This window comes from Anser anser, assembly GCF_964211835.1.
Source record: "Anser anser genome assembly, chromosome: 4".
Lineage (NCBI taxonomy): Eukaryota > Metazoa > Chordata > Aves > Anseriformes > Anatidae > Anser > Anser anser.
Genome location: NC_139724.1, coordinates 62,751,538 through 62,777,064, shown reverse-complemented (window position 1 = coordinate 62,777,064; position 25,527 = coordinate 62,751,538). Strand labels below are relative to the sequence as shown.

Below are 25,527 nucleotides of genomic sequence, written 5' to 3'. Positions count from 1 at the left end.
TTTAAGGTGGGTGGACGTGACGGGCAGGTGTAACACCGGCACACGCTGCCCCGTGTCCCGGAGTGGCTGCACCTCGTCACCCCGTGGGGCCACCGCCACCGGGGCCAGGCAGGGGAGGCAGTGCCTGGTAGAGGCACCCAGAGGCCCTCCTGGGAGGGAAGGTGCCACCGCACAGCCAGACAGGGACAAAACGGCCTCTTGCCACCGCCCATGCTGCAGCATAGCCGAGACGGAAAGGTGGTGAGGTACCAAACCGACAGCCGCTACACATTTAGAAATATCAGATTGCCCAATCTGCCTGCTATCTTAATAAATTAGACACTGGATCGCTCAATGGCCTTGGAACACGTGATGTCGTACCTCCACTTAGCCTCTCCTGCATTAATCTTCTGTGACGTGAAATGACTAAGATCCACGCGCCCTTTTTCCCACATGTAGGTACAGAAGCGAGCTACAATGCTAACAGGAATAAACAATCTTTTAACCCTTTCCCTGCTTCTGTTTTCCCTCCCTGGTCTTTTACATGCCCACCACGTGGTAATTCCTGAGGTGCACCAGCACCATCAGACGCTTCTTGGTGCGGCTGATGTCTGGTCTTGATCTGTGTCTTGATATGTCTGCACTGAATTTCTGGGTTACTTGTACAGGTGAAATGGAAAAAGGGTAGAGCAATAACACGCAATTGTTTCACAAAAAGAAACCTTTCAGTGGTTGTCAAATTACTTAATCCACAGACTACTTAGATGAATAACTGAGCTGCCAGCTGAAAAGGAAATGTATTTTCTGGGAAGTCTTTCAAATTCATCCATTCATTTGAAGTTCTCAATAACAGCAATATTGAAAAAGGTCTTCTGTGTGTGTATCAGTGCTACGAGCTGCACTGCAGCGCTGCTCCCAGTGCCGATACCTGTGCCTCTGGGGCCGCGCTCAGCAGTACGGCTGCCCTGGCATGAAGGCTCCTGGATACCAGCGATGCAGAGAGCTCTGCTTGTAGAAATTAACTTGACCAGCTCGAAGTTTTTCTCAAAAATATCTGACAGCTTACTTTTGTATCCACATGCTTCCTGCAGCATGAGGTATCACCTGCCAGTTCCACTCCTGCGTGAGATCAGCTATCACCAAAATCAGTTTAAAGACCACAACAAACGCTCAGTTAATTTGACAGAAATTTGATTTTGCTCACGTCTGATCCAGGTTAGGTTTACCTTGCTTGGTGATTGCGTGCACAAAGGGCCAGTACAGTCGGGGCTGGCCCCACAGCCCCGGTGGGTGCATTCACCCCCACAGGTAAGCGGGTGAGGCCTATCGGCCAGCCCTCGGGGCGCGTGACAGAGCAGCGCTGTGCACATGTACGTATGGTGACCGCAAGTCCTGTTTGCTTTCTGTGGTGACGAGGAGCTTGACTAATTGGGCAGGCCTACGTTTGTGGATTGGGAAGCCCACATCTGTGGCTGCTTGCAGATAGTGCTGTCCATACATGACTTACACACAGGCAGTGCGCAGTGCTGCTGGCACCTCTGGGGGCAGTGCAGCTGTGATTTCCAGAGTAGCCACCATGTCCCTGGATGTTCATGAGACACAGGATCTGTCTGGCTACAAGGACAATTACACTTTTACTTTTAATACTTTATTTATAAAAATATTTACCATTTGCATTTTCTTATGTGAGCAAGGCAATGCGAATTTTACTCCTGGCACATGGCTTCGGTAATTTTGCCTATGCTAACACATCAATTTTCTTCAGGCAGTTCAGTGCTTTTAGAGAGCAAGGCCAGATTTTGAACTTTTCTGCTACTGTGATCACAGTAATGTATCCTCTATCTTCAAAACAGCTTTTTAATGTGTTCCAGCCAGGATTGAAAATATCACACAAGTCACAGAACAATCGTCAAATTCTCATTATCACCACTAGTGTCAGGAGTAGTCAGTTTTACAGGGAAGGAGTTACTGGGACCTTAAGACTCCTGTGGTGTTCTCATTTTTTTTTTTCAGAGAAAATAACCTCCTGGTAGTGCATGCGGCATCCAGAAAGGCCTTCCAGTGGTTCCCTGAACTACTCTGTGTCCCATCTATATAATAAGGAAACTAATAATTCCATAATTCAGAATGGGTACTCTGAGGGTACTTTCTGCTCTTGCCAAACACCAGTTATGTCTCAGTGAAATGGAAACCACCGGGCTCAGTTTGGCAGTAACTCAGTAACATGCCTATGATATACACAAAGTCGGACTTGATTCTCTGCTGATGCCTTATGTCTTTTAACACCATCTAGCTATGAATCAGTGGTGCTTTTATCAGCGATTTTGAGGTGTTCTGATATTATAAGAACTGAAAATTGAACTGTCTAAACAATTGATAATTTTTACTGCATTTGTTTTAAGGGACCCTTCTAATTCTTATAATCACGTTCCAAAATATTGTCGTATTCAACTCCAAAGGAAAGGACATGGAAAATTCTTCTCCTCTTTTCTTTCTTTCTTTTTTTTTTTTTTTTTCCTACAGCTAAAACAGTCTTTAAATATGGGACAGAATTTGCAGCTCTTGTGTGTCATCTCACAGAAGAAGTCATTTATCACCAAGTTAAATTTCTGTGCAAATGTCTTTTGACTTCCACAGCCATTATCTTTTGTGGCACAGATTGTTAAGTGTAATTATTATCAATTAAATAAGTAACAATTCAATTGCTTTTCTTATAGCAATGTATATTACAAGGGGAAAAGTGTAACTTCAATATTTAAGCCGTCTCAATGAAAAGAAATAAACACTTTTTCAGCAGTTGAAATGGGTTGGTATATGCTAATATGCCATATGACACTTCGGAGAGATGCACCAGCACTTTCCAGACTACTGGAGTACTGGGGTCTTTTTTTTCCTGCTTGTAACTGTTCCTAAGTTTGGCATCATATAAATCCAATACCATCTTTTTACTAATTCACATTTCACAATAGTATCTGGACAACCAAGTTTCTCAGCTTTTGATCACGTTTTACATGAAAACCTCCTTAATAATATTACTGATCAAAAGATCAGCTGAAAGTATCTAGATGACTATCACTCATTCTGATCAACACAATACATTTTCAGCAAGCAACTTCATCATCTAACCCATCTAAAGCATGGTCAGCCTGTGGCTGTATCCTGCTGACTGTGGCCAAGCCCAAACTTTGCATGCACTCACTCACAGCACCCAAGCACTTTTGAAAAATCAGTACTTTTTATTCTGTGTATGATAATCTCTGTACTTACGCTTTCTATAGTTAAATAGAAATTCCTAACTGAGTCTGAACTAGACTCCAGGGTAGGCAATATTAAGTTCCATAACCTTCCCACTCCTAAAAGTGGTAAACGAAAAAATCAGATCTCTGAGGTCTGTGAAATGACATCATTCTTCCTTCCCTCTCCTGGCTGCAAACTTGTAAGCACCCAGATTTTTGTTTTCATAGCTTTCTGAAACAATTTTCTTTTTCCAAATGTATTTCAACACACAGTCCCATGTGTCTACTATCCTTTCCCCTTCTGATACTTGGTTCAGCAGATGGTGCAAATGAACTGGCATATACAGTATTTGCTTAATCCTATGCTCCTTTGAATTGCTGTTTTGAGACTAATGCAGCCACTTTATTATTGTGAATTGTCTGCATTATGTCCTTGCCTATGTTTGATTTATCTTGTTCTTCCAGAGTGGGTTCACTCTGGGAGCTGATGATGAAGAATCTTACAGCTTTGAGAGTTAGCTCTGCCAAAAGATAGAAACTCTTGCTAAGAATTTTCGTGAAGTCTAAGAGATGACACAAGGTATAAAGTACAGCCAAAGTCAGAGATTTCCAGTCATTAAAAATATTTTGAGATTGAATGGGAAAAGTATGAGATCATTATGGCACGAGTCAATTGATCAAGATGCGAGGATAAATTAGTCTGCAGACACCACCGACCAGCAAAGTAGCAGGAATATGATCTTTCACATCCTTTGTTTTTAAGCTTCTAACTGGTACTGCAGACAGCAAAAAAACCCTAGTCTTGGTTTCTGGGAAGTAATATGGTATGTGCACCATGAAGCAAGTGAACATTTACAGTGTGGAGAACATGTGAAGTGCTGGCAATAATTTTATATTCACTAGGTATGCCCTTGTTTCCCCAACCTTTCAGTAATCTGTGGCTAAGTGGAGAAATGAGTTGAACTGTTGTTGAGAAGCAGCAAGGAGACTGCAAGCATTTTTGCCCAACTGTAAAACCTGTGATTGGATGGCCCATGAAATACTGAACAAACTACTGCTTGGGAAAATCTTGTTTCACAGACACTAGTACAAATTGACTGCCTTCTCCCTTCTCCCCCTTCCCCAGAAAGCAAGGCTAGAAGAAACCACATGGAAGCTCCATGAAGGGACAAGATCCAAAGGACACTACACAAAGGCTGCTCTTTCTTAGGTGGCAATGCACCACGCTGACCCCAGTATTGCACAAGCCCAGCTATTTGCACGGCTGTACAGCAAACCAGCTGCGGGAACTGGTCCATCTGAAAAATAACCAAGGGAATAGGCAGCATGTGGGCAGAAACGTGTGGCTGAAACTGGTGATGTGGGACAAATGCTGCTTAAGCAACTGATACTGACTGCCAATCCATGTGTGGGTTTCTGAAAGAAACTGGAGGTTTTCTGCTTGGTGGTAGACAAGGTGGCTTGGTTTTAGGACTGCGTTCTGAGCCAGAACCTTGCTGGCTTGTTTAAGGAAAGCTTTCTTACTTTGGCTGTAATTAGGGCTGATTATCTCAGTTCCCCAGAAAGGGTCACTCTGGAGCTGAGATGGGCTGCTTGATGGTGCTGTGGCACTCAGGTCTGGACTCAGAGGAGCTCTTGGGGACCACCCCGACTCCAGAAGCACGTGATGGCTGGGCTGCATGGGGATTAATAAGTAAACTAACATAACAGCTGAGGACCAGATCTCGTTGGCCAGAAGCCAGGATAGATGACAACAGAGAAAACTACATTTCTTTCTATATCACATTTAGATTTCTTTTTGTCTGTGCATGACTCCTCTAGTTTTCCCAGTAGCCGAGTATGGTGAAGAGGAGAAAGCGGTTTAGAAGAAGCAGCCTCCTGATGGAATTCCAAAGAATGGTCATTTATCTGATAGGCAGAGCTAAAGCTGCACTTTTTCTTCTTATTGTGATAGAAGCTGCCCCCCGATCCTGGCAGAGAAGCAGCACTGGGAATTTGCCTTCCTTCAGGGTTTGCTATTAAAGCAAAAATACATGTAAAGCATCAGGGAGTGGCTCCGTGGATGTAGTTTCCTTTCACATTTCTGATTTCTTTTTTATACTGTGTTTGTAAATGAATCCTAGCTTTGAACCACTTTGTCGAGAGAATGCTTTTCCCCAGGATACTGAGCAAACAGCAACAGAAAAACATCAGCAGTGGCAAAACTTTTTGCTTCATGTAAACAGACCACGGATGCTCAGCCATTTAAGATTCAAGAGATTGTGTCCAAGTATTCCCTGAGCCTTGATACTCAACTACCTCGCATTCTGTGTGATCTGGAGTTTAACACACCTCTGCTCCACTGCCAAGATGGGAAAAGGCTACACCTGGGCAGAGACAAGGGTAAATCTCAGGCTTTACTTTCTATAGTGAATGTTTGCATGCCTCAAGTCCCCCCTGCACTTATTTGTTCAGTGCCGGGAACACAAACGAAAACAGGCTGGCCACAGGAGGGGCACAGGCAAAACTGAGCATGGACAAACTCCTCTCCCCATCCCTGGGCTTCGCTGCATGCACAGCACTGCAGCTGCCCTGGCAAGGACAAACCCCCATGCCAACACCACTGGCACTGGTGGACGACCAGGTTTGCAACGTCCTCTTCTATCTGGCAGAGGGAAGCCCACTTCTCTATCACACCAGCTTATCCCCATTTTCACTGTTTCCTTGCCAAGATGCCATTTGGGGAGGGGATTCCTAGAAGCTTCCCCCATGCAGGCAGTGCAGTTTGTGTCTCACTGTCAGGGTGGGCAGTTGCAGGGGACTGCCAGCCCTGTGGAGTGATGGGGACGGCAGCCAGGGCCACGGCGTGCTACCTCCCCCCGCTGGCACAGCAGGATCCCTGTGCCAGGAGGACCGCTGTGCGTCTGGTACGGGATGCAAAGGGTCTAAATCAAACATTCAGGGAAGACCCTAAATCAAAAATGCTCCCTGCCATTTTATGTGGGGAGATCAAGGAACACTCTCTGCTGCTCACAGAAGAAAAAAATGTACAGAAACTCTGTTACGGTCTCTAGATAAGACTTTGAGCCACCTAACAGCCTGACAATAAAAAGAAGCGCCATATTTTTTTTCCGTCTTATTGACTATAAAATAGCCCAAGGTCACCAAATAAGCAAAATGAAGGCTCAAAATACCAACTCTGTGTGTAGGCTTGAAACAAAAGTTAAAATTATATCAAATCAACAATAACTCATTTCCATGGTGTTCCACCTGCCCTCATTAGGTTATACAGAACAAATGTCAGAGAGATAACATTCAGGAAAAAGGTGTTTGTCTGATAAGGAAAACAGCTTTGTAGCAGTTCCTCTGGGGGGAAATAAATAGCCTTCCTTCCCTCCTTTTAAAAACAGACCAGCTGATCTATTACTAGATTTGTGCAAAGTTTCGCACAACTGCTGTTACACTCCACTTGTGTCTGTGTAAAACAACGTCATGATGTCCCAAGATTATTATCTCACACCGATTTCTAGATAAGACTTGCGGTCTGCATGTACAAATATCTTTTTCTTAGTTGCTAGCACTGCAAACTCTTGCTTGGAGTTTGAAAGTCAAGCTGTGTTCTCTCTGTCTGATGTATCACCTCCATAAAACACTGTGCTCAGCACTTAACGGTTCTGCTGTAAAGTGCAACTCAGAAAGGAGGAACCCCTCTCCTCTTTGTGAGCCGCATGACTTTGCAACACTAACAAAAGAAATCAAAGAGCAGATTCTTACTGTACTCAGACAGGAACACAAGGACCAGAGATACCCGAGAAGGAGTTGGCATTTTTTCAGACTTTAGCCCTGTTTTGTGGACCCAGATGTACATTTCCAAGTGCTAGGGGTTCTCCACGGCGTTCAGACACTGTTCTCCCAGCCTGAAACATGCTGTGTTGTGTACCAGTTGGGTGCTTTGGTGCTGGGCCATTACACGCCTGCCTCCAGTCAGGGCTGCTGGTCTCCTCCAGAGGGGCAAGTGTATCTGGGATGGCCGTAAAAAGACTGCCATTGCTACTGCTAGCTGACAGCAAACTTTTATTAAAAATGAGGTCCCAGTATGCAGGGATGCTACAACAGTAGCATTTTCCTGTGACAGAAGGAACAAATACACACAAGCATGCGTTTCTCTTAATATAGAAAACAGGAATGAAACGGTGGCAAAATGAGGTAAAATGGTATGAGGCAAAAAATTTGATGATCTGGTCTTCAAGCTCATATTTGGTCTATGACCTTGGTTGTACCACTAAATGCAACATCAAAAAGGAAAAAAGAAAAAAAAAAAAAGATCCAAAAGCACCCACATTTAAGCCCTTTCAACTCCAAGAATATGAGCCATAAAAGTCCTGCTGAGGCACCTGCAGTTCACCTACCGTGGATGAGGTGAGCCTGGCACGTGCTCAAACGCTGTTCAAAATTCACAGACTAGGCCCCCTCTGTGCTAAAGGCCCCTGAAGCTGCAGCAACCTTAATAAACTAAATGTGCCAGCGCTGTTCTCTGGCAGCGAGGCAACTGGCAGGGAATGCCCCATATTCATAATGTTAAACCTTCTCATGCATCAAGAGAGGCCACCTTCAAACTGCCTTCCAGCGATGGGCTCTACGTTACACTAACTCCTGAACTGTGCCCCTGAATTATCTGAGAGTCAGCATGGGTAAAAAGCAGGCCAGGGACTGCTCTAAGAGAGTACAGACATCTCTTTCAGGTGCCTAATAACATCCCTGGATGCTGTTTAATATACGAGGATGGACATAACCTGAGGGTCTGAATAAACAAATGGAATCTAAGTCTGCCTAACAGCCCTGGATGGCTTAAGTACACACAAGTACAAGTTGAGTACATAGAAGAGCAACCACTGGCACTTTCACTCCAACTCACTGGGTTTTCAATTAAAAAAATGGATTCTGAGAGCCAAGACTGGAAAAAAAGTCCTCATTCTTAGTCAGCCATGCTCCCTTATCAGCTGAGACAATCTTCCTCTTTTTCATACTCCCTTCCGACCCACACAGCCATGCTCTCCCTCCCATTGTGTCCCACCTTCAAAAGAACCTCACAACCATGAACCTCTACATGGAGCATCAGTACATGAGGGCTTGAAGTCCCACAGGTAAGGAGGACATTGACCCAGATATCCAGATTTCTGGGCAAGGGTTCTGGTGTACCAGATGAAGCCAGGCACCACTGACCACCTCCAGTGCTGTGCCACAAAAATAACCAAAAGCATGGCTGGCTGATTCGTAGAATCATTTAGGTTGGAAAAGGCCTTCAAGATCATCAAGACCAACCATCAACCTGACCAAGAAGTTTAAAGGTGTTTTGTATCTATTGTTGGTACCTATACTCGTAAGAGAAAGGCACATTTACATTTTAATCTAGACGTTTCTCTCTTGCTTACAATACCATTATTAAATCATGAGCAAGTTAGTAAGCTTTTGGAACATGTTTCTTAAATAAAAGAGAACAGAACCTCTGAACCAGGATGGCACAGATACCTGTGGTGTCCCAAGTAATGAACTCCAGTCAAAGACTGAAGACTTTAACAGAAGGCTCCAGGGAAACCCCTAAGTCTGACTGGGGCTTTATGTACTTCTGAGCATCCTAAAGCTCCCCACCTGCAGAATGGCTATGATAGCTCTTACAACAACACTGTTAGAGCAAAAAATTAAAAATTGCAAAAAGATCAGATACGATGACAATGGGAGTGCAGGTAGATATAGATTTTCTGAGGCCACGGAAAATACGAACAGGCGTGACACAATTTATAATATGAAATAGCTTTACTATGCTAAAACTTTCAGGCATATTTTCAATGATGTCATGGACATATACTTTAGTAAATGTATGTGGATGAACTTTTTTCCCCTCTTCATAATTATTTCTATTTTATAATAGCTGCAACAGCCTGCAGGCAAAGCATTTTCTTGTACTTCTTGGATGGCTGAAGTCATCTGGTTTTCCTGATGCTACACAATTCGTTCAAGGTGTTTAATACTGATAACCAACCACAGATGCACTCCCTGGACTTTCCCATTGCTTCAGTAACACACTGCCCAAACCGCCCAACTAATATAGGTGGGGTTTTTTTTTGCAACTAAAACTGGGGAAAACATAGAATTTTGTATTCACGTAAAAATACCTAAATGATAAGTGAAAGGCAAAAAAGTCATCATAGATGAAACCACTCTGGGTTTTTGTTTAATTTTTTTTTGAGCACTCCCAAGTGGGAGGTTGAATTGTTCATCACCAAAGGCATTTTCTGCACAACTGTGATTTCTAAGATATTCTGTAGATTCACAGCGCCTTATTTGTTAACATACAGATTGTTGAGTGTTATTAAATGCATGTTTCTGACAGCCCCTACAGATACAAATAAAGTAGCTAATGAGAAGAAAAACTGCCTATATTGCCTTATTCCCAAGGCACAAATACAAATCATCCTTAGGCTAGATCGTGATGACAAATGGTTGTTTTCACCTTTGTATACATCACCTTCCATGATTACACACATAGATAAATAGCTTTTTGGACTGTATCCATAACGAGCCTCAAAAACTTGATTCCAGCCTAACAAGTAGGAAGCTGAGTAAAGACAAACTGTATAAATTATTTGGGAAATTGTATGAATTGTTTGGAAAAATATATGTATGTATGCCTAAAAGAAGGGAGCATAAGAAAAAAATTAAGCAGCTCACCTTTTAAAAGCTTTGTCAAAGCCAGCTCTAAGAATATTAAATGCATGTACTTTGGTTTTTTTTTTTCTCTGTTTCGGACTGATTTTTCCCTTTTATAATTCAGTATAATTCCACTAAAATCAACAACCCTATTTTAGTTGATATCCTCTGAAGATCTTTCTCATCTAATTCTTGTCCAGAAGAAACTATGAAAGAACAAAACTTTGAACAATGAAACCAAACACTGTGAGTTAAAAATGTAAGCTCCCTTTAGGTCTGTGTGAGAATATAAATTAGGGGTGAAAGTTGGCATGACACATCCATCTCAAGATGTACTAAGCAGCCACAACATCCATTTAAACAGAGGAGCTATCAAGGACCAATAACTTCCTTCATGGCAGGTGACAAAAAGGCTGCTTTCTTCTTTAATTTCACATAAAGGAAATAGAAAAGAGCCTAAAGGATCACTCTGAACAAATCAGTGTTTAAAAAAGTATTTTGCTTCACATTTTGACCCTTCCTGTGATTTCTCTGGTTTTCTGTCCTCTTGAAGGAAATGGTCATTAGCAGTATTTGGTGCAAAAAGCATGGGAGGACAGCATAAGCAGAGAATTGAGAGCATCCTCATAGACAGCATCCTTCTGCCTGCCCTACAGTTCACTGGCTCATGTGGGTAGTAGGCTTTGTTTCTGCTGCTTTTCCTCTTTCTTCGTGTATTTCTAGTCCCTGCTGCAGTAGTCAGTTAAAAATAAAAATAAAGAAAGCTCTTGAAGCTCTTGTGGTTTGAGGGCTGGTGTTTGGTTTGTTTGTTTGTTCGTTTTGTTCTAAAAGAGAGGCAGGCAGCCTTTTCCCTCCGGGTTTGGACTCGGAGGAGTCTTGAGCAGTGCGTGGCTGTTCTCCATCATCTCAGCAGAGCTGGGCTGACTTGCAGCAGCTTGGGAGCAAGCCTTGGAGGTTAGAATATGGCAGTGTCCACATGTCCTTTGCTGCTGTGAAATTCACAAAATGATTGTGATTTATCTGACAGTGTTTGTACCTCGCATTTTTAAAGGAAGTGAAATATATAAATACCACAGGAGAAGCTTTGCACCCAGTTGTGGCACTGGAATCTGGAGAAAGGCCACTGCTTTCTGAGATGGTATTCCAGTTTGTATACTTGCATAATAATTAGTAGTGTTTTTCTTTATCATCCATTATAGCAACAGGAAGCTTATTTTAGCTTGCAAAGTGTCCCACGATAAGAATTAAAATATTAAAATAAGGTTATAGGAACCAATCTACCCTGACACTGACCCAGGATGAATTTGAAGAAGATGACAAGTAAAGAAACCAGATGGTCTTCAGGATACAATTAGCCACCAAGAAGGTGCACAAAAGAAACAAGAAGTGCCATGAATATGATTTTGGTAATAACACTAAAAGACTCCAAGAGTATATATTTTTCTTCTGAATGATTTTTATTCTCCTTATACTTTTAGCTTTCATAATGAGCAAGCTGTATTTCATGTTCTGTTTCTTATTGCAATTATTTTCAGAAAATTAATTCATTTTTAAAATTACATTGTTCAAGGTCATAGCAATGGAATATATGATATTCTCTCCTTTGTATGGCTGAATATTTCATCTCACACACTAACAAAGAAAAACAGTAAGGCACCCAAGGATATACTGGAATACCACCAGGATATGGGGAGAGTTACAAAAGGCTGACTCGCTATTAAAATAGACTATAATATTTCAAATGACACCACAGCTCTAATAGATCTTCTCAAAAGCTAATAAACGGAAAGGTCTGGTGTAGTGAAGACTGAAACTTTACTTCCTTCATTTGCATATCACAATCAGAAGATTATTCCATTTTATAATTTCATTAGTTTGATTGGAAAGTCTCTAGAAAGAGACCTCTGCCTTCCTGTAGACCTGGGATCTACATTACACTGTGGTAGAGAGAGTAATAGCACTTGTGTTGAAGCTGGTGCAGCGAAGCACCGGAGTGAGACAAGGTCTGCTCCAGAGAGTATGATGATCTCTGCTTAATCACCAACACCATTTTGTTTAGACAGTGCTTGCATTTTCCTTGGAGGTTTTGTTCCAGACCTGGCTGGGTCCAATCCTGCTTTATAAATGAGATGCTATGAAATCAGGCTAGGGAATAGGGCTCTGGGCTTGTTTCGTGTGCTTCATACTTACTTTATGTAAAATCATCTTATCTTGAGTAGAAATGGTGCACAGTCCTTTAATTAAATCAGCTCTAAGTTTTGCCTGAATGATTAATAAAATGAGAAAATTCTCTGTCTTGCTATGAAAGCACTGTTCTTTTGTATTCTTTCATTCTTTTATATTCCTAAACCTTTTCTTCAAATCAGATCCTCGAGTTGATATTTGTTCCTTTGGGCTCACCTAAGAACTATAATCTGTGGCTAAATCAAGTTAATTTTCTTTTGTCACAAAACTCCAAAACAAAACAACAACAAAAAATGCAATAAAAATAACCATTTGTTGTTGTTGTTGTTCATGAAGCATGGCATTTTCATGGCTAAAATTGCCCCAGGGAATGGAGAAATTAATTTCAATAAATTGGATTTTATGGGTATAAAAGACCTCTGAATAAATGAAAAACTATGAGACGACATTTGGATCAAAGGAGAGATACCCATTGACTTCAATGGATGTTGAACTGGATCTTTGATTAACAAACTGCCTTATTGTGAAGCAGCGGTGAGGCAGCGACACTGATGGGAAAAGGTAACGAGGCACAGGATTAAGGAAGCCCTTTGGGGATGGGAAGAGTATTCAATATAGCAGCTTTCTAGCTGTGCAGAGCACAGTACCAGAAGTAAAACAAAACAGATGGAAAACGGTGTTAACATCTTTTAAATGCCTTCTGCTTACACTCCGCTCACAGGCTTCATGTATGCACCAGTACAGGCCTGCTTCAGCACTTCTGCTCATCAGCGCTGTCTGCAAATTCTCTACATTAGGTGAGGTGATGGCAAAATCATGGGCTCCTTTAATATATCTAATTAATCTATCATTAATTAGATACACCGATCCATATATCCATTAATATGAATACAACATATGCTTTCAAATCAAAAGCAACGCATGGATTTGCACGTTTATGAACACCAGATAAACACTGATACTCATATATGTGTACATACATCGGTGAAAACAGTTTACCAAAGTTTTCTAAAGGTTTAGCACAAATAGAAAACAGTTTCAATTAGTGCAATTAACTGCTAAATTGCTAGGAATATGGTTCCTCGGGTACTTACAAAAATGTGCATTCCGTTTATACATATATGTACACAGACATATACATATCATTCTGTTATTCACTCAAAACCAGTGCACTGATAAACCAACCTTTCCTCGTTCTGCTTATTTTGTTTTCAATTCAAGCTGCTTTGTAAATTATGGTAATCTTGAATGAGCAAGAGTCTGCTCGAAATTGTACTGCTGAAAGTCAGCAGCCACTCCACTGAAGAGAATATCTTTGTATCGGCGTGAGGGCCAAAAAGGTCAGACACATCTGCTATAATGTTCTCAGATCCTGAAGTAAGAAAGGGAATTTCACAGCTTAGGATCTGAAGGATTCCCCCGCACTTTCTTATTGCCCTCTCCCTTCAGTGATGGCAAATTTGGAGATGAGGTCTAACTCCGAGACAGATGCCAGCAAATAGGAACCCATATACTCCCTGCCCACATGAGTAGCACTAAGGGAGCTATTGAGGACGACCATCATTTGGGTGGAAGGGCGATGAGTTTTTCCACCAGGTCAAACTCTTTACCTAAATAACTATACAGCTCTGAGAGTGCTTGTGCCAGTACAGAGCAGGTGTCCAGGAGACAAATTTAGCTTTCTGTAAGCCAATCTGCATAAAACACAGAAACCCAGGACTATTAGTCGCTTCTTATATGTTTGTTGTATTTTACTCTTTAGAGCCAGACGTTGCTTTTTAGAGGTTTTTTTTTTGTGAATAAAAATAGGGTGAGGTTATAGCAGAAGAAGTGGGAGGATATGGATGGACTCTGAATGACACAAAGTGGGGAGGCATCATCCATACAAAGATCAGGGTGTCACACAAGAAAGATCATAGAACCATAGTCATTACGGTTGGAAAAGACCTCCAAGATGAGACCTTTACGGGAGCATCCTTCAAATAGGAACAAATTCAAGAGCCCAAAGCATACCTCCAGTGTATGTAAACATGCAAAAGCTGAATTTGATCTTGAGATGCATCAAAATAGATCTCTCCAGCAGAGATATGTAATGAGTAGTACCATATTATCTATAGAAAAAGTGGCAGAGGAGGGAGAAGGGACAAGCTAGCTGACTGGTGAGGTTAACTACCTGAAGAAAATTATTAAAATGATTATCTGGCCTAGTTTCTTGTGATATCAGAATAAACAGACTCATGAAATAATCCTTCTGAAGATTAAAAACATGGGGGAGGTATTGGATTCACTTTCCAAATAGAGAGCAGACCATAGGCTGCCATAGGCTTTCTACAATGAGTATTTCAGGCTCTATAATAACTGCTTCCAAGAACAAAGATTTGAACCACTGGCTTTGCATAAAAGCCTATTTCTTGACCTCTTCTACCACTCAACCCTCCCTGCATAACAATTTACATCAAACACCCATGGATATTCAATATTCAACAACTAATTAAAATTTTTGCTGTCTTCATTGCTTTGAACAAGGAGCTGGTTTTGGCGTTTTCAGGTCTTCGTACAAATCATACCTCTGCAGCTCTCATTCCTAAACTTAATTAATAGTTATTATTATTTATGACTGCACTGCATACCAGTCCAGGCTTTAATTTGGTGTTCTAAAAACAGAGCCTGTGGCTGTATTCTTGGACTTTTATTTTTTTCTTTTTTTTTTTTTCCTCTCTCCTCTTTTTTTCTGTTCTGAAATAAAATTATCAGTTTTAAAGCTTGTAGCTTGTTTTTGTATGGCTATTTCTTTGTCTTTGTCTCTCTTTCTTTTACCCTTTTTTTTTTTATTATTATTTTAAAACTGTTCCAATCTAACTTCATTCTGATTTCTTACTCATGGATGCTTCAAGGACTCACATCGCTGATTATCATCTTTCCATTCTCATTAGTCCAGACCTTAATTTTATTTCAAAGGTCATAAAGTCTGTATGTCCAGTGGGCACAGTAGCTGACTTGTGTTCATACACAATACATCTTTCTCCTTAACTGAAACTCATGAGCCCATCAGTGCCCTTTGTGTGAAGACTGGCCATTACCATCTCCAGAATGTGTGTAAAATTTACCATTCCCGCTAAAATCCTGATTTCTTCTCTAATCTCTTATGCTCAGCTCTCATTCCCCATTTTTTACTGACATCCACAATTTCTGCTAACCCCAGAGACTAAAATCTGTTTCTGAGCCATAGGAAGCAGAACTGTCACTACTGCACAGGCTCACTGTCCTCTGGTCCAAAGTCCAGTTTAAAATTGCCATCTGATCCTTCCCATCCATAGCACACTTCATTTGTTTCAATAAAATGCTTCGAGATCAATGGACAAAAAGCACAATACCATTATTGTTACCAACGTGTCACTTTTCCAACCCGTGCCCTACCTCTGCTGCTTCAGATTCCATCTTTTCAGACCATTTCTGCATTGGTGCCTCATTCTCTACCTGTCCCAATTCCTGCATCTCTCCCATCCTTGCTCCCTTTCCCCACTCACTCCATCCTGGTTGCTTCTTTCCAAAAAAAAAAAAAAAAGCCGTATTGTTTTCTCTGATCTCTTCTGCTTATGATGGAATAATTTTTGCTATAAATATTCTGTGATGTTGTGTCTTTATTAAAAAAAATGAAAAGCTAACATTTGACTGTATGAGCTGTTGCAAAGAACACATTCTTCTCATTTATTATTCTGAAAGTGACATATAACATTGTCTATAAAGCGTTAGATGCATGAAAGTGAGGAAAAGAAACCACTGTGATCATTACTGAAATAAATGCAAGAAATTACATTACCAGAGAACCTTGGCAGAATCTGCTAATTATAGTTGGCGCAGATAGATAATGGATAGCCAGTTAAGAGTCATCTGAATCCTTCTGTGAGAACCCTCCGACTTTGATTGCGTTTTCCTGGGGAGAGTTGCCCCAAGCTGAATTGTTTTAGGTTGAAAAATTTTACCATTTATAGGAATCAAGTCTACAGAATGTTGTGTCTGCTTTCAGTGTCAAGAGTTCTGAGGATTCTTTAAAATTGACAGCTTTCACAGAAAAGTCCCCGGAATGATTAAATGATCCAAAACACGTCCTTTGAGAGCTCGTGAAACCTTAATAGAACTTGTTACTCATACCCATTAGGGTAGAGCATCTCGCTACACGATCACACACTGCTTCCCTAAAGCTCCACACTCCATGCACAGAACGAAGTCAATGAAGTTGCTGTGTGCAGAACTTCGTGCTTATCTGCTGAAGACACTGGGCACTGAAATGTGGCAGAAGAACGAAGAAGGGAACTGCAGAATGAGAAAGGATAAGCGTAGATTTTAGAGCAACCAAATGCTACTTTAACAAACTGCCCCTGCTGAGCTCTGCTGTGGTACGTAGGCATGGAAAAAGCATTTGCACCAGTACAGGCTGAAACACTCGTCTGTTCCTTTTTCAGCTATAAAACTAGCCTGAGACAACAGACCGCTCCCAACTGCCAATAGTTTTATTACTCCAAGAGCCCTGCAAAATCAGACCCTTGCTTCCTCTGAATGGCCACCTCCAGCTAGCTGCCTCCTCCGACTGCTCCATGCCACACGTGGAGTGCTCAGTGCCACATAACAATGCTCGTCACCTGGTGGGTGCTACACAGCCACTAACATCTGCAGATGAGGTACTACAATGATGCTGCAGAAAAGCCTATGAGGAAATGAGCAGCACCGCAGCGCTTGGCCTGAGTCAGGGGCTCTGGGGAAACCACAACACGCAACACTGTAGTTAAAAGATGATAACATAACATTACTCACCAAGGGAAAGGGATTAATGTTGCATGTGCGGCTATAAATACTGCATTTCTTTACCCTGAGCACCTGACTTTGCATCCCTAACAATGCTTGCATGTAACCTTTCTCCTTCTTCACTCAAGACACACAAACTGCTGTAAAATATTGACCAGATAGCTGCCACAAACTGTCACATATCAGGAGGAAACTAGCACCCAAATGATTGGAGTTTATATCCTTTCCATGCATGAAACCATATTTAGAAAAACAGATTTCCCTGCACATTAAAGCTGTTGCATGTGTGTCTATTTTGCATACTGAAAAGAAAATTTTGCATGCACAACGGGTATACATACAAATGGATTGATTGCATTTTAAGTATTGCCTTTAGAAAACTGTGTCCCATTAAATAATTCATGTTATACTCCTAGCAGAAGAAATCTGAGTATCTAGTGAGAAACTAAATTAGTGAAAGGGGGAATTCAGAAAATATTGTCCTCTGTTGCAATAGTAACACTTCATTATTGGTTTATAGAGAAAACAAATTGGATAATTTGTAGCTCAGATAAGCCTTGGTTAATGCAGCCATACAGGATGTAAGGGGAAATGGGACTGCGCATCGCCCTGCCTCGATGTCTCTCCAGACACAGGCGGGAGGCTCTGCCGCACCAGCACACACTTTGCAAAGGGCAGAGGCAGGCTGGGCTCCACCACCCCAAACATGCTGCGAGAGCAGACCCATGGCATGGGGAGGATGCTATCGCTGCCCTTAGAAGAGCTCTAAGAAATCATCCCAACCCACCCAGTACAAGAAAGGAGAGGCAAACTTTTGGAAACCTGCTGGGCAAGGTACAGCTATATTTCAAGGCTCAGGCCAGGTAGTTCTGCCTAATTGGCAGTAGGGGCTGGCATTTTTATCATGCGAGAAATTTTGAGAGAGTAAATCATTTTATAGATGGCAGCACAAAACATTTGAGCTTCAAGCTGTGAGTAGTGCTGCTGGTATACAGCTGCTGTTTAGAATACATTCAAATCTGTTACACACTAAGATCTAAATAAAATAGCAGAACAACTAGAAAACTACATAGAAAAAAAAAAAAAGAAGGTAATGTGTGGGGACCAAATTATTGTAGCTTGGTGGAAACTGTTCTTCTGAGTGCTACCTCCGTCCTCAAACTCTGTACAGGATCCCTGTTTGTTCCTGGAGTTGTACAGACTAAGACTAGGATATAGGTCTTGGCCTTATTATCTGATACTTTGTAATATCCACTACTTGATGACTTGATGAGAAATTACGTTTTAAAAAGCTTGATATTAATTTAAAACCTACACGGTTTTGCTCATTATTTCTGAGACAGCCTGTTCAACTCCTATTCAGCAGCTACAGCAAAGTCTGCTGACCCCATTGATGAGGTAATCAATTATGCTGCAACAAAACAAACTAGTAACTGGAAGGAAAGGAAGCCTATGGTTTTACACAGAGCCAGAGAAAACAGAGAAAAATCATTTGGCAAATGACACAGGACAAAACGATTCATTTCCAGGTTCTGGAATATCTTCCAAAAACTATACTTTAAATTTGTATTAAATATGATTTAAAAAATCAATGTTCTTCTACGCTGGACAGCCTTATTCAGAGTGAATGAAGAAAAAGCATGGCACACATCCAAAGCTGTGGCTCTACAGGCATGTGGCACTCTGGAATGGAGGTTTACATGCCAGCAACTGCAATTATCCCAAATAGCAATGATTTAGCATTCTGTGATGTCTAGAGTGTAAAAAATACAGGCTATACCTTTATATCACAACCATCTGAAATCCAGGTTTAAATTCTGCCTTTAAAGAGACTGCAGCATGGCTTGCTGCTGTGTGCACGTTGGAGAATAAAAATGATTAATTCTGCCCATCAGTGAAGTTTTCGCTTATGAGTATCACAAGCCTTTGCTGTGTGCAGCAGAAAAAAATGAAAATCATTTTTATGCTTAGTTTGAAATCCTTATTCAAACACATGTGACAGTGCTAATTATTAAATACTGGAAAGACTGGATAAAATAATAATAAATGCTGGTTTAAATAAAGAAGAAAACACCTTAAACCTCAGTGCATTTACTGTTGGTTTTTTTTTTTTTTCTGCATGGTTTTACAGTTCTGAGTTCAAAAAGGATTTTCATATTAAAATTAACAGAACAAAGTAATTGGGAAAGAAGTAAACCAAATGAAAACATATCATCTAATACGAGCTCGCATGATGAACTGAACATCTGAAGAAAAAAAAAAAAGCAGAATGATCAATTCCTCACCGCAAGAAAGAGAGACACAAAGATTGGATTGAAAAAAAAAAAGAAGAAGAAAAAAAAAAAAAAGATTTCCTTTTGGAATCACCACAGCAGGAGCCAGAGGAAGCTTTGCACCCAGAGACCTGATGTCTGTTAAGCTAACCAAACTAGTCTGGATGAAGAAAAAAAGTAAGACTTCTTTTTTTCATCCCCTTCCACTTCAGTGCTCATCTCCCTAGTGCTTATCTTGATCCCAGTTTTCTTTTCCTGAGGATTTTTATTTTATTTTTTTGTCTTACCCCCTTTCTTCCTTTCCTCCTTTTTTGATGCTGAGGGGGAGCAGCATGGGTGTGCGGTGCCAGCTGCGTCCTAGTGGGGCCCCTGCCTTTCTCATTTGCATTGTCACATTCAGCAACTACAGAACACGCCACAAAGGACCCGGAAGGGATCAGCGATAGGGATAATGCCACAAATTCAACCTCTGAGCCCTGTGGAGGCTGTGTGCTGAGCATTATGGCCAGCGTGGGCCGTCCCGAGCGATCACCAGTGTGTCCGGCCGTGCTAAGGGAATCAAAGACCTCAAAAGCCGGGCAATGCCTTGTGAGATAGGAAAACTCGGAACGAAAACGTGGAAATAGTCTACCAAAGACAGCTGCTTGCTGCCCAGTTTGGCATAATGCAAAACGTGTTGTGACTTATGAGGAAACCCCAGAGGGAATTTCTGGAGAACATGCTCCCAGGACGCCGAGCTGTGAGACGCCAGCGGTGTGGGTGCATCGACATTACCGAAGCACAATGGTCGCCCAAAACCCGGCCAGGGGCTAAGCTAATTGTAAGAATACAATACACACAACGTAGACATACTGCTCCTGAATTTATACATGGGAAATTCTAACATAATGTCTTCTTCCTCCGAGGTTTCATGCCAAATTCTTCCTTCAGTTACAGTACAGCAGACCCGCTCTGCATAACGCAGCTGATTTGAATGGTATCTTTAACGCCAACACAACATAAGCAACTATCAACAGTGGCTTATCTTGCTGGAAGAGGAAGGACAGCTACAGGCTGTCTCTAAGCTGTAGACATGCGGTGAGAGAGATCTCACCACATGTCTCCGTCCTACACAGTGTGCCCCACTGGAGTCCAAAACACTCTGGGGGTAGGACTCCATCCTTAGGGAAGCTGTTACAAGGATCACAGCCCTGAAAGAAGTGCAGCTAAAATAAAGACTGTCAGGTACAACCCCACCTTAGGCTGAAAAAAATCTCATTCTCTAGAGTGTTGTTGTCATCTTGAAGAAGCATCTTGAATAATTACTCACACAATTAGAAGGAATAAAATCAGATATTCTTGGAAAATTTAGCTTGGTGTATCATTGAGCAATTTGCCCCATTTTATCTATTAACAGTATGTCTAGGAATAAGAAAAAACTGAATTTTAACCTTGAAATATGAACTCTACAAACCCGTATTTCAGTGTATGCATTGCAAGCCCACACCAGGGAATACTCTCAAAAATAAAAATAAACTTCCAAACTTTGAATGCACTTTAAGGGTCAAAAAGCAATAGGAACAAATGCATTATTTAATCATAAAAAACCACACTCAATTCAATGCAAGGCTGAGGAGGGAGCTCAGGCTCCCAGAAGCAAGAGGAGCGAGGACTGCTTTGAGGAACTGCTGCAAACAGGGCTGAGATTTTGCTCAGCCCTGCCTCTGCCAGTGGGGGTGGGGAGGTCGAAGAGGTGGAGAAGACTGGCAGTTCTTAGTAAGAATGAGCTGCCATTTTCTCAGGAACAGTGAAACAGAGAGGAAAAATGGTGGGGAACTTCTTGCTTGCAAAAAAATAAACCCATTATTCAAAACTGAGAAGATCATCAAAAACAGGGAGCTATGCACACATTGCTTCAACTCCCTAACAAAATTCTTCCCCTTTGTAATGCTGCATTAATAGCAGCTACATCTTTATTGCAGTCTCTGTGTTTCTCCTTCTTCCCCACTGAGAGTTAGGTCCATTTCTTACCTGACTGACACAGGCTCTGCTCTCATTACCTTAACTCAAACCTAACAGTGACTTTTAAAAAATGCTTGCAATAATCGTTAGCTATGGTATGCTTACCCTGAGGTAGTTGAGGGTGAAGTTTGTCAGACCCATTCGAGTGATGTTTTTGGACAGCTGCTCCAGCACCTGAGGGTCTTGTGCCTAAACAACAGAGGGAAAGAGAATTTTCACTTTGCTTTTCATCTATTTGTTTTTTCTTTATGTGCTTGGTGAGATGTGGGAACGGTTCTCTGAAGCAATATGCCATTCCTATTGATGCTAAATTTATGTCATAAGCTACAGTGTTCTGTTTGTACAGGAAAAAGCAAAACCTTACAAAATGGGAGCAGAAAGACTGTTTTCCAATATCCCTGCCCATTCAAGAAATAGCCCTAGGAAGGCGGGTCACGCATGGGGTGCAAATAAGCAGAGCCCCACTAAAGAAGTCCCTGAAGGATCACAGTAGACCAAGCCTTCCATGTGCTGACTGGAAGACCAAGAGACTAAGCAGATAAAGGCAGGAGTAAAGAAGCCATTGCTTTCTTTTTGTGGATGAGAAACCGAAGCAGAGAGAACTCATCAAGGCACCTTCAGCAGATCTAATCACATGAGGGGCATTAAGGACAGGCTGAAGAACCCTTCTGGTCAAGGTTATTTTTCCTCAGATGAAACAGGAAAAACATGAGTACAATCCTTCTCTGACCCTAGTCGGGAGTTTTACCTGTGAGACCAGCCTCCTCTTTAAAATGAGATCAATCTCATTACTAAAATTAATACCTGCTGGTCACTGGCTAACCCGGCTCTAGTCCCTTAGTCTCTTTGAATTCCAACTCCCCTAAATATAAAACATTGCTTACAGCTATCCTCATTTAATGGGATAGTATTGAAGAGTTCACAAGATCAGCCCTCTTTTTAAAAAAAAAAAAAAGATAGAAATGTAGGGGAAAATTTCCAAGTGTATTTTCTTCAAGTCTGTAACAGCATTTTCAAAAAAAGTCTGAGCCACTTACGTTATTTAAAACTCCTCTTTGAAAATATATCTTTATCTTTGGCTATCTAAGTACCTTGATGTCAAAATAAGGGCTTTTGGGGCTGTATTTTTACCCTCTATAAATCCATAGCCCTGCAATTAATTTTGGATATGGAGCGCTACTAATCTGAATGCTTCTACAATGCAGCACTGAAAGTAGCAATAATATTCTGTCCTTTGTTTCTCCCCAGTGATTTACCTTACAATATTTTGACTTCAACCTATAGAATATTTAACATTTTAATGTTCCATTGTGTGTGTTTTCATCCAATTGCAAAAGAAAACATCCGTGAAATATGAAAAAAGAAGACCCGGATTATGATTCTGAAGGATTCTGAGTAAATGTATGGTATTTATTTATTTTCTGTTGCTTGCAAAAGCAAAATTAGTTAGCTTCATTTGAAGACTAAACATAATTTGTATCTACAGTGATGAAAATTCACTGACGTTAGTGCAGTTAATTTCAATAATAACAGATTTTGGGCCCAAACCGTACAGACCACCAAATGGGGCTAAAAGGAAAACTGTGCTAAACCAAAATGAAAACACAGCAACAGTGGCAACAATATAGTGTTGAGAAAGGAGGGAGTGATGAAAGAACTTGTAAATGGACGTAGTTGCAGGCAAAACAAAATATTTACAGTTAATTGCCTTGGGTGTGAAATTTGCTGGAATTCTTCGTAAACCTAATCTCAGCTCTTTGCATTAGGTCAAATGAAAAAAGGATTACTTACATGCATGGCTAGAATGCTGCGTGGGACTAATTCTCTGTACTGTCTAATAGTAAAGTGCCATGTTTTTATTCTCATAAGATCATCAAAAGTAAACTCCAAGATAAGACGTCCTTCAGTGCATACCTAGAATACATAAAATGCATGAAATAAATTCCCAGGAATTTTGTTTTCAATGGTATTGTATCATTGAACAAATAACATTCAAAAATATCAGAGCAGTATCATCAGCAGTTCATCTCTGCTGGACTAATTGTTTTTCTTCTGGGGAGAAAAAGCTAATGTTGGAAAATGACTTCATTGGCCTTACTGCAGAGACAGTAACTTGTAATACTATAGATTTTATAGCATCTTACAAACATAGAGTATTGTGCTCACTAAATCTTATTTATTGCGTCAATTCTCTTTCCCTCTCGGTTCATGACTGCTAATTAATGACTCAACCTCACTGTGGAGGTGACCGTGGTCCAACTGCGCACACTCAATGTCAAGTTGCTGACCCCACCATTCCCAACTTTTCTTACACCGATCTTGCCTCACGGTGACTGGCACATAAACCTTCCTTTCCTCTCTAGTTGAGTGCCTTGAATGGCTGCGGTGGCTCCTGATGTTTTCTTCTTTTTTCTTTTTTTTAACGTTTCCAAGTATTTTTGTCTTTTCCAGGCTTCACCCCCCCCCCTTTTTTTTTTCTTCCATTTCTTATCTACTTTTATTAATGCCACCCTTGCAAAGAAAGCTAGACAGGGATGGGGTAGCAATGAACAACCAGAGGATGCAGTCATGCACAGTGGAGCTGCATCCATGGACAGCGGCTCATCCAGTGTTGAGAGGGGGCTTGTCTAAGGAAGGAGAGAAAGTGTGGGAGGCAGCACAGGGGTACTACCTGGAAATGATCAATAAAATAAATTACTGGTGCCACTGTCCACAACTTTAATTTGAAAAAAAATGCTATGGCTGTGGCCATCTTTAAAAGTGGGTGCAAAATACATGCCTGACTAGGGGTACCCTGGAATACATAAATGCTGCCTGATCCAAAATTTAGCTATCTCTGTAGCTGATTTTTTTTTTTTTTAATTGGATGCTTCAACTTAAAACTTGTTCAAAGTAAACTTGCAAGTGCAGGGTATAGAGATATTGTGGACATAGGGTGTAATTGCTTTTAAAATAAATGGTTCTTCCAACTTTAATTTTAATACAACCAATATTTGATTGAACAATTAGCCATCGTAGATTTGGTTGAGCCTGCTGAGCCTTTTTACAAGCCCCAGCTCAGATTTGACTAGTTCCCACTTCAGCAATGTGTGGCTTTTCTGGTTAACAGTTCACTTAACGTCATCATGATTTTTCCTCATGGTTGTTTCTCCAAAAACACATAGGTAATTTTAACAGGCAAACTATACAGACAAATTACTGTAGAGCTGTGAAGAAGAATCTTGCAACAGGTTCTCCTCTGTCCCTTTCAGCATACCTCAGTGATGCCTTGAAATTCTTAATGTGACTTATTTTGTCATTTGACCCTGATTTTGATTTTCACATCACTTGCACCATGATATGAAATTACACAGGGATACACATGTATGCGCAGAAGAATTCATACAAGAAGAAAAACATTTTATTGTATTAATGTTACTGTGCTGAGGCCAAAGTTCCTGATTATTGACCATTTAATATGAAAATACTTAAGGTTGAAAATTTTTGTTAATAATACCTGTGGCTTCTCAAATGTTTCTTCTGTTATGCTCAGAAGCCCTCAGCTCCTAACAGATCTCTTTTATGCAATGGCATTAACAAATTTTAATAGAAAAACTGAAACACATACCTCATATCACAGTGGTAAAAATTTATACATCTTATAAAGGAATTTAATTTCCTTACGTAGAGCAGATTTTTAAGCATTGCTTTTAATCAACAAAATTGGTGCAGTTCTTATTCTAAATGGGCCTCTTTTTTTTTTTCTTTCCCTTTTTTTTTTTTTTAATGCTGCCTTTTACATAGAATCCCAAAAATCAAAAGGGTCTCCAATTAAGAAAACATTTTCTGTTGTGCTGAATTCATGTTACCGTACTGTGAGCTCTGACATTTTGTTTCTGTGGTAACCAAAATCAGCTGATTAGTTGGCATGGCAACAGAAAAGATGTAATCCCAGCAGACACACTCTAATCAATGCCCCCAGCACAGATGGTCTCCGGAGGATCAACAAGAAAGAGGCTGGCAGGCATTCAGTATATCACGTGGTTGCTCTAGACTAGGCCAGGAAAAAACTAAAAAAGAACATTTCTCAAACTAACCAATAGCTTTTTAACCCCTTCGCTGCACTTATTAATTGTAGGAAATTCAGCTGCTTGCACCGATGAGAAATAACTTAAGTCCTGTTCCTTATTGCTCAGATTCTCGCTGTCCTGGTACAATGCACCTAAAACTCTTCCCCCTTTTGTTAATAACCATTTCTCAACCCCGACTCTTTGCTTGGAAAGAAATCTAACACTTCAACGAATCTGGGAAATGCCTAAGATTGCTAGTAAGGAGCAAAATCACCGTGAGTTTTTAAGTGCCACGCTTATAAATCAAGCCAATGG

At 40.9% G+C, this 25,527-nt stretch overlaps 1 protein-coding gene across 14 annotated transcripts in view; it reads right to left on the bottom strand.

The window, feature by feature from the left end:
- The window catches only part of LDB2 (LIM domain binding 2), a 218,019-nt gene that overhangs the window by 24,929 nt on the left and 167,563 nt on the right, over nucleotides 1-25,527 (bottom strand). For all 14 annotated transcript variants that reach the window (XM_083832981.1, XM_083832984.1, XM_083832987.1 and 11 more), the window contains 2 exons: nucleotides 22,955-23,077; nucleotides 21,269-21,352 (listed from right to left, as the gene is read on the bottom strand). In XM_083832981.1, coding sequence (XP_083689107.1) covers nucleotides 21,269-21,352; nucleotides 22,955-23,077 — 207 coding nt within the window. The remainder of the gene's footprint in view (nucleotides 1-21,268; nucleotides 21,353-22,954; nucleotides 23,078-25,527) is intronic.